At 45.7% G+C, this 15,000-nt stretch overlaps 1 protein-coding gene across 3 annotated transcripts in view; it reads left to right on the forward strand.

Annotated features, from left to right (window-relative positions):
- LOC118380520 (voltage-gated potassium channel subunit beta-1-like) overlaps positions 1–15,000 on the forward strand; it is a 173,999-nt gene that overhangs the window by 154,847 nt on the left and 4,152 nt on the right. For all 3 annotated transcript variants that reach the window (XM_052477324.1, XM_052477325.1, XM_052477326.1), the window contains one exon: positions 14,093–14,178. In XM_052477324.1, coding sequence (XP_052333284.1) covers positions 14,093–14,178 — 86 coding nt within the window. The remainder of the gene's footprint in view (positions 1–14,092; positions 14,179–15,000) is intronic.

The raw sequence follows: 15,000 nt of genomic DNA on the forward strand, positions 1-15,000 counted from the left end.
GTAGAGAGGCTATATACAGTAGAGAGGCTATATACAGTAGTGAGGCTATATACAGTAGAGAGGCTATATACAGTAGAGAGGCTATATACAGTAGAGAGGCTATATACAGTAGAGAGGCTATATACAGTAGTGAGGCTATATACAGTAGAGAGGCTATATACAGTAGAGAGGCTATATACAGTAGAGAGGCTATATACAGTAGAGAGGTTATATAAAGTAGAGAGGCTATATACAGTAGAGAGGCTATATACAGTAGAGAGGCTATATACAGTAGAGAGGTTATATACAGTAGAGAGGCTATATACAGTAGAGAGGCTATATACAGTAGAGAGGCTATATACAGTAGAGAGGCTATATACAGTAGAGAGACTATATACAGTAGAGAGGCTATATACAGTAGAGAGGCTATATACAGTAGAGAGGCTATATACAGTAGAGAGGCTATATACAGTAGAGAGGCTATATACAGTAGAGAGGTTATATACAGTAGAGAGGTTATATACAGTAGAGAGGCTATATACAGTAGAGAGGCTATATACAGTAGAGAGGCTATATACAGTAGAGAGGCTATATACAGTAGAGAGGCTATATACAGTAGAGAGGCTATATACAGTAGACAGGCTACATACAGTAGAGAGGTTATATACAGTAGAGAGGCTATATACAGTAGAGAGGCTATATACAGTAGAGAGGCTATATACAGTAGAGAGGCTATATACAGTAGACAGGCTACATACAGTAGAGAGGTTATATACAGTAGACAGGCGACATACAGTAGAGAGGCTATATACAGTAGAGAGGTTATATACAGTAGAGAGACTATATACAGTAGAGAGGCTATATACAGTAGAGAGGCTACATACAGTAGACAGGCGACATACAGTAGAGAGGCTATATACAGTAGAGAGGCTATATACAGTAGTGAGGCTATATACAGTAGAGATGCTATATACAGTAGAGAGGCTATATACAGTAGAGAGGCTATATACAGTAGAGAGGCTATATACAGTAGAGAGGCGACATACAGTAGAGAGGCTATATACAGTAGACAGGCTACATACAGTAGACAGGCGACATACAGTAGAGAGGCTATATACAGTAGAGAGGCTATATACAGTAGTGAGGCTATATACAGTAGAGAGGCTATATACAGTAGAGAGGCTATATACAGTAGAGAGGCGACATACAGTAGAGAGGCTATATACAGTAGTGAGGCTATATACAGTAGAGATGCTATATACAGTAGAGAGGCTATATACAGTAGAGAGTCTATATACAGTAGAGAGGCGACATACAGTAGAGAGGCTATATACAGTAGAGAGGCTATATACAGTAGTGAGGCTATATACAGTAGAGAGGCTATATACAGTAGAGAGGCTATATACAGTAGAGAGGCTATATACAGTAGACAGGCTACATACAGTAGAGAGGTTATATACAGTAGAGAGGCTCTATACAGTAGAGAGGTTATATACAGTAGAGGCTATATACAGTAGTGAGGCTATATACAGTAGTGAGGCTATATACAGTAGAGAGGCTATATACAGTAGAGAGGCTATATACAGTAGAGAGGCTACATACAGTAGACAGGCGACATACAGTAGAGAGGCGACATACAGTAGAGAGGCTATATACAGTAGAGAGGCTATATACAGTAGAGATGCTATATACAGTAGAGAGGCTATATACAGTAGAGAGGCTATATACAGTAGAGATGCTATATACAGTAGAGAGGCTATATACAGTAGAGAGGCTATATACAGTAAACAGGCTACATACAGTAGAGAGGTTATATACAGTAGAGAGGCTATATACAGTAGAGGCTATATACAGTAGAGATGTTATATACAGTAGAGAGGCTACATACAGTAGAGAGGCTATATACAGTAGAGAGGTTATATACAGTAGAGGCTATATACAGTAGTGAGGCTATATACAGTAGTGAGGCTATATACAGTAGAGAGGCTATATACAGTAGAGAGGCTATATACAGTAGAGAGGCTACATACAGTAGACAGGCGACATACAGTAGAGAGGCGACATACAGTAGAGAGGCTATATACAGTAGAGAGGCTATATACAGTAGAGATGCTATATACAGTAGAGAGGCTATATACAGTAGAGAGGCTATATACAGTAAACAGGCTACATACAGTAGAGAGGTTATATACAGTAGAGAGGCTATATACAGTAGAGAGGCTATATAAAGTAGAGATGTTATATACAGTAGAGAGGCTATATACAGTAGAGAGGCTATATACAGTAGAGAGGCTATATACAGTAGTAAGGCTATATACAGTAGAGGTTATATACAGTAGAGAGGCTATATACAGTAGAGAGGTTATATACAGTAGAGAGGCTATATACAGTAGAGAGGCTATATACAGTAGAGAGGCTACATACAGTAGAGAGGTTATATACAGTAGAGAGGCTATATACAGTAGAGAGGCTATATACAGTAGAGAGGCTATATACAGTAGAGAGGCTACATACAGTAGAGAGGTTATATACAGTAGAGAGGCTATATACAGTAGAGAGGCTATATACAGTAGAGAGGCTATATACAGTAGAGAGGCTATATACAGTAGAGAGGCTATATACAGTAGAGAGGCTATATACAGTAGAGAGGCTACATACAGTAGACAGGCGACATACAGAAGAGGTTATATACAGTAGAGAGGCTATATACAGTAGAGGCTATATACAGTAGAGATGTTATATACAGTAGAGAGGCTATATACAGTAGAGAGGCTATATACAGTAGAGAGGCTATATACAGTAGAGAGGCTATATACAGTAGAGGGTATATACAGTAGAGAGGCTATATACAGTAGAGAGGCTATATACAGTAGAGAGGCTATATACAGTAGTGAGGCTATATACAGTAGAGAGGCTACATACAGTAGAGAGGTTATATACAGTAGAGAGGCTATATACAGTAGAGAGGCTATATACAGTAGAGAGGCTATATACAGTAGAGAGGCTACATACAGTAGAGAGGTTATATACAGTAGAGAGGCTATATACAGTAGAGAGGCTATATACAGTAGAGAGGCTATATACAGTAGAGAGGCTACATACAGTAGAGAGGTTATATACAGTAGAGAGGCTATATACAGTAGAGAGGCTATATACAGTAGAGGCTATATACAGTAGAGAGGCTATATACAGTAGAGAGGCTATATACAGTAGAGAGGCTATATACAGTAGAGAGGCTACATACAGTAGAGAGGTTATATACAGTAGAGAGGTTATATACAGTAGTGAGGCTATATACAGTAGAGGCTATATACAGTAGAGAGGCTTTATACAGTAGAGAGGTTATATACAGTAGAGAGGCTATATATGGTAGCGAGGCTATATACAGTAGAGAGGCTATATACAGTAGAGAGGCTATATACGGTAGTGAGGCTATATACAGTAGCGAGGCTATATACAGTAGTGAGGCTATATACAGTAGAGAGGCTGTATACAGTAGTGAGGCTATATACAGTAGTGAGGCTATATACAGTAGTGAGGCTATATACAGTAGAGAGGCTGTATACAGTAGTGAGGCTATATACAGTAGAGAGGCTGTATACAGTACTGAGGCTATATACAGTAGTGAGGCTATATACAGTAGAGAGGCTGTATACAGTAGTGAGGCTATATACAGTAGTGATGCTATATACAGTAGAGAGGCTGTATACAGTAGTGAGGCTATATACAGTAGTGAGGCTATATACAGTAGAGAGGCTATATACAGTAGAGAGGCTGTATACAGTAGTGAGGCGACATACAGTAGAGAGGCTATATACAGTAGAGAGGTTATATACAGTAGAGAGGTTATATACAGTAGAGAGGCTGTATACAGTAGTGAGGCTATATACAGTAGAGAGGTTATATACAGTAGAGAGGTTATATACAGTAGAGAGGCTATATACAGTAGAGAGGTTATATACAGACACCAGTTAGTCAGGCTGATTGAGGTAGCATGTACATGTAGATATGGTTAAAGTATCTATGCATATGTGATGAACAGAGAGTAGCAGCAGCATAAAAATAGGGTTGGGGGGGGGGGGGGGTACAACACAAATAGTCCCGGTAACCATTTGATTACCTGTTCAGGAGTCTTATGACTTGGGGGTAAAAACTGTTGAGGAGCCTTTTTGTCCTAGACTTGGCACTCCGGTACCGGTAGCAGAGAGAACAGTCTATGAATCGGGTGGCTGGGGTCTTTGACAATTTTTAGGGCCTTCCTCTGACACCGCCTGGTGTAAAGAATCCTGAATGGCAGGCAGCTGAGCCCCAGTGATGTACTGGGCCGTACGCACTACCCTGTGTAGTGTCTTGCGGTGAGAGGCCGAGCAATTGCCGTACCAGGCAGTGATGCAACCAGTCAGGATGCTCTCGATGGTGCAGCTGTAGAACCTTTTGAGGATCTAACATAAGGGGGAATAGGCTTTGTCGTACCCTCTTCACGACTGTCTTGGTGTGTTTGGACAATTCTAGTTGGTTGTTGATGTGTACACTGAGGAACTTGAAGCTCTCAACCTGCTCCATTACAGCCCCTCCTCCTTGGTAGTGATGACTGTTAGTGTTTCATACTAGAGAGGGAATGCAGATCAACAGCGCTGGACAGAGTGGAATCAGGTGTATCAAAAGGCGGTTTATTGAGTCAAAGACATCTTGTTCTACATCGTGCACGGATCTAGTTCATATAACCCGATAAGGAGTCAGGTGAAAAAGACAACTTATACAAAGGTTACATTCATTTTTATACATAGAATAAAGTAGGTAGAGTCTTGTCGTGACGCCTTCTGAATGGTCCCGTAGGGTTGGAGGCGGACCCGCTCTAGCCAGAGTAGAAGCCCCCATTGGTGCACAGCAGTCTTTTGTTCTGGGCACCCGACCAGTAGAAAGGGCGAAGAGTGTTTATTCTAGGAGATGTTTGTGTCAGGGGTTCGTGAGGTAGAGGGGCAGTTTACTATGGCTGGGTGTATGTGTTCATGCGATGGAATGTCTTTGTTTCCTGGGGTCGTAAGACAGCAAAGCCGAGGAGCTAGTGTTAGGGGGGTAGTTTTATTGCTGGCTGTGTGAGCTAGTTCCTGTTTTAGCAGAGGTACATAAAATGACTTGAGTCAGGCGGATTAGCTTAGCGCTGTATAATATATGAGCTATGTGTATGAATATTTATATAACATGACCAGACTTGATCATCTAGAGAGAGAGAGAGAGAGAGAGAGAGAGAGAGAGAGAGAGAGAGAGAAAGAGTTTTTTTTGTCCTTCTCCCTACTGATCATGCCTTACAAACACTAATTAATAAACATGTCCACCATTTGTTTTATTGACTTTAAAAAAGCATTAGATTATATTTGGCATGAAGGAATGTTCTTCAACAAAATGTGGATCATTATGCAGCCCTAATTAGAATTTGGACCAAAATATTTGACTGTGTAATCCTACCAATAGCTCTTTACGGGAAGTGAGGTTTGGGGGGCCACTCAATACAATGGACTTTAAAATGTGAAACAAACATCAAATTGAAGCAGCTCTACATGGAACATTCTGTCTGAACAAGTCCAAAGAAATACACCAACACTTGCATCTAGGGCAGTAGTACTGGGCCGCTTTCTAGTGGTAATGAAAATGCAAAAAAGATCATTACATTTTGGCTACACCTAAATTCAAGTCCAAATTCAAGTCTCCAATTCAAAGCACTTCAACCACAAGAGCTGAGCCCAGAAACGAGCCCTCTCAGTCAGCTGGTGTTGGACCTAACCAACCAAGCTGCACTGATTCAAAATAAAGAATTCAAATAAACATAATCATGAACCAATCAAAAGACTCACATTTACAACATAGGAAGAACAAAACAAAATCCCAAAGCCGACTAGATTGCTATCTGGCCCTAAACAGAGAATATGAATTGGCTGATTATCTCTGCTCTGTTAGTGATACAAAACAGAGACAGATCTTTACCAAGTACAGGCTGACAGAGACAGAGACAGAGACTCCCTGTTCACCCATGACTGCATGGCCAAGCACGACTCCAACTCAATCATCAAGTTTTCAGACAGTAGTATGCTTGATTACCAACGATGACGGGACAGCCTACAGGGAGGAGGTGGGAGTGTGGTGCCTGGAAAATAACCTCAATTTCAACATCAACAAAACAAAGGAGTTCATCGTGGACTTCAGGAAACAGCAGAGGGTGCACCCCCCTATCTATATCGACGGGACCAAAGTGGAGAAGGTGGAAAGCTTTAAGTGCCTTGGTAAACACATCACTGACAAACTGAAATGGACCACCCACACAGACAGTGTGGCGAAGAAGGCGCAACAGAGCCTCTTCAACCTCAGGAGGCTAAAGAAATGTGTCTTGTCACCTAAAACCCTCACAAAGTTTTGAAGATGGACAATTGAAAGCATCCTGTTGGGCCACACAGCACGCACGCATGGCACTCCAGAGGGTGGTGCGGTCTGTCCAATGCATTACCGGGGGCAAACTACCTGCCCTCCAGGACACCTACAGCACCCGATGTCACAGGAAGGCCAAAAAGATTGTGAAGGACATCAACCACCCGAGCCACTGCCTGTTCACCTCGCTATCATCCAGAAGGCGAGGTCAGTACAGGTGCAAAGCTGGGACCGAGGAACTGGAAAAACAGCTTCTATCTCAAGGCCATCAGACTGTTAAACAGCCATTGCTAAGGGACTCTTCTCCGGGTTCATCTCTCTGTAGGTGATGGCTTTGTTATGGAAGGTTAGGGAATTGCTTCCTTTTATGTGGTTGTAGAATTTAACGGCTCTTTTCTGGATTTTGATCATTAGTGAGTATCTGCCTAATTCTGCTCTGCATGCATTATTTGGTGTTTTATGTTGTACACAGAGGATATTTTTGCAGAATTCTGCGTGCAGAGTCTAAATTTGGTGTTTGTTTCATTTTGTGAATTCTTGGTTGGTGAGCGGACCCCAGACCTCACAACCATAAAGGGCAATGGGTTCTATAACTGATTCAATAATTTTTTGCCAGATCCTAATTGGTATGTCAAATTTTATGTTAATTTTGATGGCATAGAAGGCCCTTCTTTCCTTGTCTCTCAGATCGTTCACGTCTTTGTGGAAGTTACCTGTGGCGCTGATATTTAGGCCAAGGTATGTATGGTTTTTTGTGTGCTCCAGGGCAACGGTGTCTAGATGGAATTTGTATTTGTGGTCCTGGCAGCATCCTGGCATTATTTTCGTTTTACAGATCTGGCATTATTTTGGTTTTACAGAGATTTACTGTCAGGGCTCAGGTCTGTCAGGGCCCAGGTCTGACAGAATCTGTGCAGAAGATCTAGGGTACTGCTGTAGGCCCTCCTTGGTTGGTGACAGAAGCACCAGATCGTCAGCAAACAGTAGACATTTGACTTCAGATTCTAGTAGGGTGAGGCCGGGTGCTGCAGACTGTTCTAGTGCCCTCGCCAAGCCGTTGATATCTATGTGGAAAGAGGGTGGGGCTTAAGCTGCATCCCTGACTCACCCACACGGCCCTGTGGGAAGAAACGGTTGTATTTTTGGTGCCATTTTAACCGCACACTTGTTGTTTGTTTACATGGATTTTATAATGATGTTTGTTTCTCCCCCAACATCACTTTTTATCAATTTGTATAGCAGACCCTCATGCCAAATTCAGTCAAAGGCTTTTTTGAAATCAACAAAGCATGAGAAGACTGTTTGTTGTTGTTGTTTGTTTGTCAATTAGGGTGTGTAGGGTGAATACGTGGTCTGTGGTACGGTAATTTGGTAAAAAGCCAATTTGACATTTGCTCAGTACAAGTCTGCTGTTAATGGTAATGCAAAGGATTTTCCAAGTTATTTGGGTCAAATTTGACTCCACTTTTGTGGATTGCGGTGATCTGTCCTTGGTTCCAAATATTGGGGAAGATGCCAGAGCTAAGGATGATGTTAAAGAGTTTAAGAATAGCCTATTTAAATGTTATGTCTGTATATTTTATAATTTCATTGTCCTGTCTACTCCTGCTCCTCCCCTCTGACTTATGACGTAGCCAGAGTGCTAACCACCGGTCCTGGGATTCATCATTACGCACACCTGACACTCATCATTACGCGCATGGACTCCATTACCTTCATTATTTTCTCCCCTTTATATGTTACTCTCCCATGTTCACTCACCAGTTGGGTATTGTTCTTGTGTATCGGCGTACATGTTAGTGACGTGTTCTTGGTTTTGTCGTTTTATTAAAAATGTTCACCTGCTTCTGAATCACCGCCCCATCATTACATTCATTGAGGATACCATCAACACCACAGGCCTTTTTGGCCTGGGTTTTTATTTTGTCCTGTAGTTCCTTCAAGGTAATTTGATAATCCAGTGAGTTCTGGTAGTCTTTAATAGTTGATTGAAGAAGTGGTTCACCCATACATCTCCATTTTTTGATAGATAATTCATTGTGTTTTCCAATTTTCACAGAAGTGGTTAGAGTCTATGGGTTCTTCAATTACATCGAGCTGATTTCTGACGTGCTGTTCCTCTTTTCGTAGTGTATTTTAGTGATTCACCATAGTGAAGGCGTAGACTCAGGTTTTCTGGGGTCTCTTCATGTATGTCTTTGGTTGGACAGGTTTCTCAATTTCTTATTTAGGTTTTTGAATTCTTCATCAAACCATTTGTCAATGCTAATTTTCTTCGGTTTTCTGTTTGAAATGCCAGGTTAACATTTGGTTATGAGGCAGTCACGGTGTTTACCCGCTGTGTGGAAGTCTTTTCGTGGTCGCAGGGTGGAGATAACCACTTCTGTGTTGGGGAAAGACAACGATTATTTTTCAATCACTCCCTTGAGTGCTGTGGTCACACTTTCCTGCTGTGCTCTCAGGTCGTTTGTGCCTGTGTGTATTATTATGTAGCTAGGTGGGCCTAGTTTGTCCTCAGACGGAAGGTCTAGGGCGCGCTGGGTGTTTTGACACCAAAGTTTAGACACTGTTTGGGGAAATATTTTTTTCTTATCTAACCCTTTTGAGTCCATAAGGAGTACAATCTGTGTATTGTGTAAGTCCTCAGGGGGTGTGGGGGGTAGTCAGGAGGGCTATCAGGGTGGCTGACAGGGGGGTTGTCAGGAGGGCTGTCAGGGTGGCTGACAGGGGGTTGTCAGGAGGGCTATCAGGGTGGCTGTCAGGAGGGCTATCAGGGGGGTGACGGGGGGGTGGCTGAGGGGCTATCAGGGTGTCAGGAGGGCTATCAGGGTGGCTGACAGGGGGGTTGTCAGGAGGGCTATCAGGGTGGCTGACAGGGGGTTGTCAGGAGGGCTATCAGGGTGGCTGACAGGGGGGTGGGGTTTTACATTTACATTTACATTTACATTTAAGTCATTTAGCAGAGGGCTTATCCAGAGCGACTGACAAATTGGTGCATACACCTTATGACAACCAGTGGAACAGCCACTTGCATCTAAATCTTGTTGGGGGTCAGGAGAAGGATTACCTACCCTGGCTGACCCTATCCTAGGTATTCCTTGAAGAGGTGGGGTTTCAGGTGTCTCCGGAAGGTGGGTGATTGACTCCGCTGTCCTGGCGTCGTGAGGGAGTTTGTTCCACCATTGGGGGCCAGAGCAGCGAACAGTTTTGACTGGGCTGAGCGGGCTGTACTTCCTCAGTGGTAGGGAGGCGAGGAGGCCAGAGGTGGATGAACGCAGTGCCCTTGTTTGGGTGTAGGGCCTGATCAGAGCCTGGAGGTACTGAGGGGCCGTTCCCCTCAGAGCTCCGTGGCGAGCACCATGGTCTTGTAGCGGATGCGAGCTTCAACTGGAAGCCAGTGGAGAGAGCGGAGGAGTTCGGGGTGACGTGAAGAACTTGGGAAGGTTGAACACCAGACGGGCTGCGGCGTTCTGGATGAGTTGTAGGGGTTTAATGGCACAGGCAGGGAGCCCAGCCAACAGCGAGTTGCAGTAATCAAGACGGGAGATGACATGCCTGGATTAGGACCTGCGCCCTTCCTGTGTGAGGCAGGGTCGTACTCTGCGGATGTTGTAGAGCATGAACCTACAGGAACCCCCTCACCGCCTTGATGTTAGTTGAGAACGTCAGGGTGTTGTCCAGGATCACGCCAAGGTTCTTAGCGCTCTGGGAGGAGGACACAATGGAGTTGTCAACCGTGATGGCGAGATCATGGAACGGGCAGTCCTTCCCCAGGAAGAGGAGCTCCGTCTTGCTGAGGTTCAGCAGGTGGTGATCCGTCATCCACACTGATATGTCTGCCAGACATGCAGAGATGCGATTCGCCACCTGGTCATCAGAAGGGGGAAAGGAGAAGATTAATTGTGTCCATCTGCATAGCAATGATAGGAGAGACCATGTGAGGTTATGACAGAGCCAAGTGACTTGGTGTATCCCGAGAATAAGAGAGGGCCTAGAACAGAGCCCTGGGGGACACCAGTGGTGAGAGCGCGTGGTGAGGAGACAGATTCTCGCCACGCCACCTGGTAGGAGCGACCTGTCAGGTAGGACGCAATCCCCGTGGGCCGCGCCAGATCCCCAACTCGGAGAGGGTGGAGAGGAGGATCTGATGGTTCACAGTCCGAAGGCAGCCGATCCAGGTCTAGAAGGATGAGAGCAGAGGAGAGAGAGTTAGCTTTCCAGTGCGGAGCGCCTCCGTGATACAGAGAAGAGCAGTCTCAGTTGAATGACTAGTCTTGAAACCTGACTGATTTGGATCATCCCCCTCATTCTGAGAGAGATAGCGGTAGAGCTGGCCATCCCCCTCACGCTCAAGAGTTTTGGAGAGAAAAGAGAGAAGGGATACTGGTCTGTAGTTGTTGACATCGGAGGGATCCCCCTGTAGGTTTTTTCAGAAGGGGGTGCAACTCTCGCTCTCTTGAAGATCCCCCTCACGTAGCCAGCGGTCAGGGATGAGTTGATGAGCCCCCTGAGGTAAGGGAGATCTCCCTCAATGGTCTGGAGAAGAGAGGAGGGGATAGGGTCAAGCGGGCAGGTTGTTGGGCATCCCCCGTCACAAGACCACCATTTCATCTGGAGAGAGAGGGAGAAAAGAGGTCAGAGCATAGGGTAGGGCCTCTCCACCCCCCCTCACCCTCTCCAGTGTGAGCAGAACCAGCGGTGTCGTTTGACTTAGCAAACGAGGATCGGATGTCATCGACCTTCTTTTCAAAATGGTTGACAGTCATCTGCAGAGAGGGAGGAGGGACTAAGGATTCAGGAGGGTTGTCAGGAGGGCTATCAGGGTGGCTGACGGGGGGTTGTTGTCAGGAGGGCTATCAGGGTGGCTGACAGGGGGGTTGTCAGGAAGGCTATCAAGGTGGCTGACAGGGGGTGTTGTCAGGAGGGCTATCAGGGTGGCTGACAGGGGGACTTGTCAGGAGGGCTATCAGGGTGGCTGACAGGGGTTGTCAGGAGGGCTATCGGGGTGGCTGACAGGGGGGTTGTCAGGAGGGCTATCAGGGTGGCTGACAGGGGGATGGTGATCAGGAGGGCTATCAGCGTGGCTGACAGGGGGGATGGTGATCAGGAGGGCTATCAGGGTGGCTGACAGGGGGGTGCTCAGAGGGAGTGGGATCCCCTGGGCTTGGCCTTCATTTGTCTGTCCCCCTGTGTTTTCGACGCTATGATCAGGAACTGGTTGTGGACTGTTCTGGTGTGGTGTCGAGACTTTTGTAGGGAGCTGATTTGGGCTGTTCTGCTGCTTCTCTGCGGGTGTGGTCACCTCTCAAATGGGTTGTTCTATCACACACCATCCCCCTCACCCTCTCCTCCATCCCCCTCACCCTCTCCCCCATCCCCCTCACCCTCTCCCCCATCCCCCTCACCCTCTCCACCATCCCCCTCACCCTCTCCTCCATCCCCCTCACCCTCTCCACCATCCCCCTCACCCTCTCCACCATCCCCCTCACCCTCTCCACCATCCCCCTCACCCTCTCCACCATCCCCCTCACCCTCTCCCCCAGCAGTCTGATCCTCTCCTTGTGCTCTGTTTTCCTGCTCCAGCTCTTTCTCCTGGTGATGTTTTCTCACTACATTCCAGAGTGCAGATATGTCTCTCTCCACCTCCAGCTCTCTGGGTCTGGGTAAGAGAGTGTTGTTGTGCTGGACTGTTGTCTGGGTCTGTGCTAACTGGAGTGTAATCACCTGCTGTTCCAGCTCCACCTGCCTTACCTCCAGCTGGGTAAATGTATCCTTCATTTCAAGAGGGAGTAGTACTCTGTGCTGGGAGGTTGACTTTCCGCTTGGGGTTGCTCGTCTGTAATGAAGAGAGGTCTGGTCTGACCCGCTCGGGTTGGGAGTATCTTTCTCAAGGTAGAGCTTCTCTCTCTCTCTCTAACTCTAACTCTCTCTCTCTCTCTCTCTCTCTCTCTCTCTCTCTCTCTCTCGCTCTCTCCCCCTCTCTCTCTCGCGCTCTCTCTCTCTCTCTCTCTCGCTCTCTCTCTCTCTCTCTCTCTCTCTCTCTCTCTCTCTCTCTCTCTCTCTCTCTCTCTCTCTCTCTCTCTCTCTCTCCCCCTCTCTCTCTCTCTCTCTCTGTCTGTACTTTCCCTCATCATTCCCCCTCCCCTGGTCCTGATAGGTACCCGTTACACAAGGCTGAGAACAATAACAAGGCTCCCTTCATGTTGTGTCCAGATGCTAGTGTTGGAGCTAATTGCTTCATTAATAATGTACTGATGGTTTGCAGCACGTTAGCACTTTAGCCTGTCCCTGGTCATTAGCTCAGAGAAGTGTGAAGAAATGTATTGTCAGGAGGAGAGAGAGAGGGATCAAGGAATGAATGGGTAGGTGGCATTCAGGGATAGTTGGGTCATTGCCAGTCCAGTAGTACAACCCAGGCAGGAAAGACTACAGTTCCCCCTGATGGTATATATTTATATGGCATAATATATAGCAGCTGAGGCGCAATAGGAGGATGGGCTCATTGTAAGTAGTGTATATATACACGGTATATCAGAGTAGGTGGAGCTATAGGAGGATTTTAATTTTAATTGTTTCTTTATTTAACCAGGCAAGTCAGTTAAGAACATATTCTTATTTTCAACAACAGCCTGGGAACAGTGGGTTAACTGCCTGTTCAGGGGCAGAACGACATATAAACACTACTTACAATGCTCGGGGTTTGAACTCACAACCTTCCGGTTACTCGTCCAACGCTCTAACCACTAGGCTATGCTGCTGCCCCAGGATGGGCTCATTGTAAGTAGTGTATATATACGGTATATCAGAGTAGGTGGAGCTGTAGGAGGATGGGCTCATTGTAATGGCTGGAAGGGAATTAATGGAATGGAGTCAAACACATCAAACATATGAAAAACACATGTTTGACTCCATTCCATTTATTCCATTCCAGCCATTACAATGAGCCCATCCTCCTACAGCTCCACCTACTCTGATATACCGTATATATACACTACTACAATTACAATGAGCCCATCCTCCTCCTACAGCTCCACCTACTCTGATATACCGTATATATACACTACTTACAATGAGCCCATCCTCCTACAGCTCCACCTACTCTGATATACCGTATATAAACACTACCGGTCAAAAGTTTTAGAACACCTACTCATTCAAGGGTTTTTCTTTATTTTGACTCTTTTCTACATTGTAGAATAATAGTGAAGACATCAACACTATGAAATAACACATGGAATCATGTAGTAAGCAAAAAAGTTTTAAACAAATCAAAATATATTTTATTTTTGAGATTCTTCAAACTAGCCACCCTTTGCACACTCTTGGCATTCTCTCAACCAGCTTCATGAGGTAGTCACCTGGAATGCATTTCAATTATGTAATTTCTTTCCTTCTTAATGCATTTGAGCCAATCAGTTGTGTTGTGACAAGGTAGGGTTGGTATACAGAAGATAGCCCTATTTGGTAAAAGACCAAGTCCATATTATGGCAAGAACAGCTCAAATAAGCAAAGAGAAACAACAGTCCATCATTACTTTAAGACATGAAACTCAGTCAATACGGAACATTTCAAGAACTTTGAAAGTTTCTTCAAGTGGAGTCACAAAAACCATCAAGAGCTATGATGAAACTGTCTCTCGTGAGGACTGCCACAGGAATGGTAGATTGATTGATGTCCTCTCTGTCTCCTCAGAGATTGTGAGAGCCATGACATATGTGATCAACCAGGGGATGTCCATGTACTGGGGGACATCTCGATGGACAGCCATGGAGATCATGGTGAGTTAACCCTATGACCTTTAACCCCTAACCCCTGACCCGTAGCCCATGTGATAAAACATCTCTACAGTAGTCACACAATCTTCACTTTAAAACTCTCATTACAGATCAGGCTCATACAACAAGTCTGTGAGCCCTCAAAGGCAGTCAATAATCTGTGGAGGCCTCTGAGAAAGCCTCCGAGAGAGCATCAGAACCTCAGAGAGAGCCTCAGAACCTCAGAGAGAGCCTCAGAGAGAGCCTCAGAACCTCAGAGAGAGCCTCAGAACCTCAGAGAGAGCCTCAGAGAGAGCCTCAGAACCTCAGAGAGAGCCTCCGAGAGAGCCTCAGAATCTCAGAGAGAGCCTTCAGAGAGAGCCTCAGAACCTCAGAGAGAGCCTCCGAGAGAGACTCAGAATCTCAGAGAGAGCCTTCAGAGAGAGCCTTAGAAACTCAGAGAGCGCCTCAGAGAGAGCCTCAGAGAGAGCCTCAGAACCTCAGAGAGAGCCTCAGAGAGAGCCTCAGAACCTCAGAGAGAGCCTCCGAGAGAGCCTCAGAATCTCAGAGAGAGCCTCAGAGAGAGCCTCAGAACCTCAGAGAGAGCCTTCAGAGAGAGCCTCAGAATCTCAGAGAGCCTCGTAGAGAGCCTCGTAGAGAGCCTCGGAGAGAGCCTCGGAGAGAGCCTCGGAGAGAGCCTTGGAGAGAGCCTCGTAGAGAGCCTCGGAGAGAGCCTTGGAGAGAGCCTTGGAGAGAGCCTCGTAGAGAGCCTTGGAGAGAGCCTCGTAGAGAGCCTTGGAGAGAGCCTCGTAGAGAGCCTTGGAGCCTCTTGTTTGTGTGTTGAAT

Source organism: Oncorhynchus keta, chromosome 23 (genome assembly GCF_023373465.1).
Source record: "Oncorhynchus keta strain PuntledgeMale-10-30-2019 chromosome 23, Oket_V2, whole genome shotgun sequence".
In the NCBI taxonomy this organism is placed as follows: Eukaryota; Metazoa; Chordata; class Actinopteri; order Salmoniformes; family Salmonidae; genus Oncorhynchus; species Oncorhynchus keta.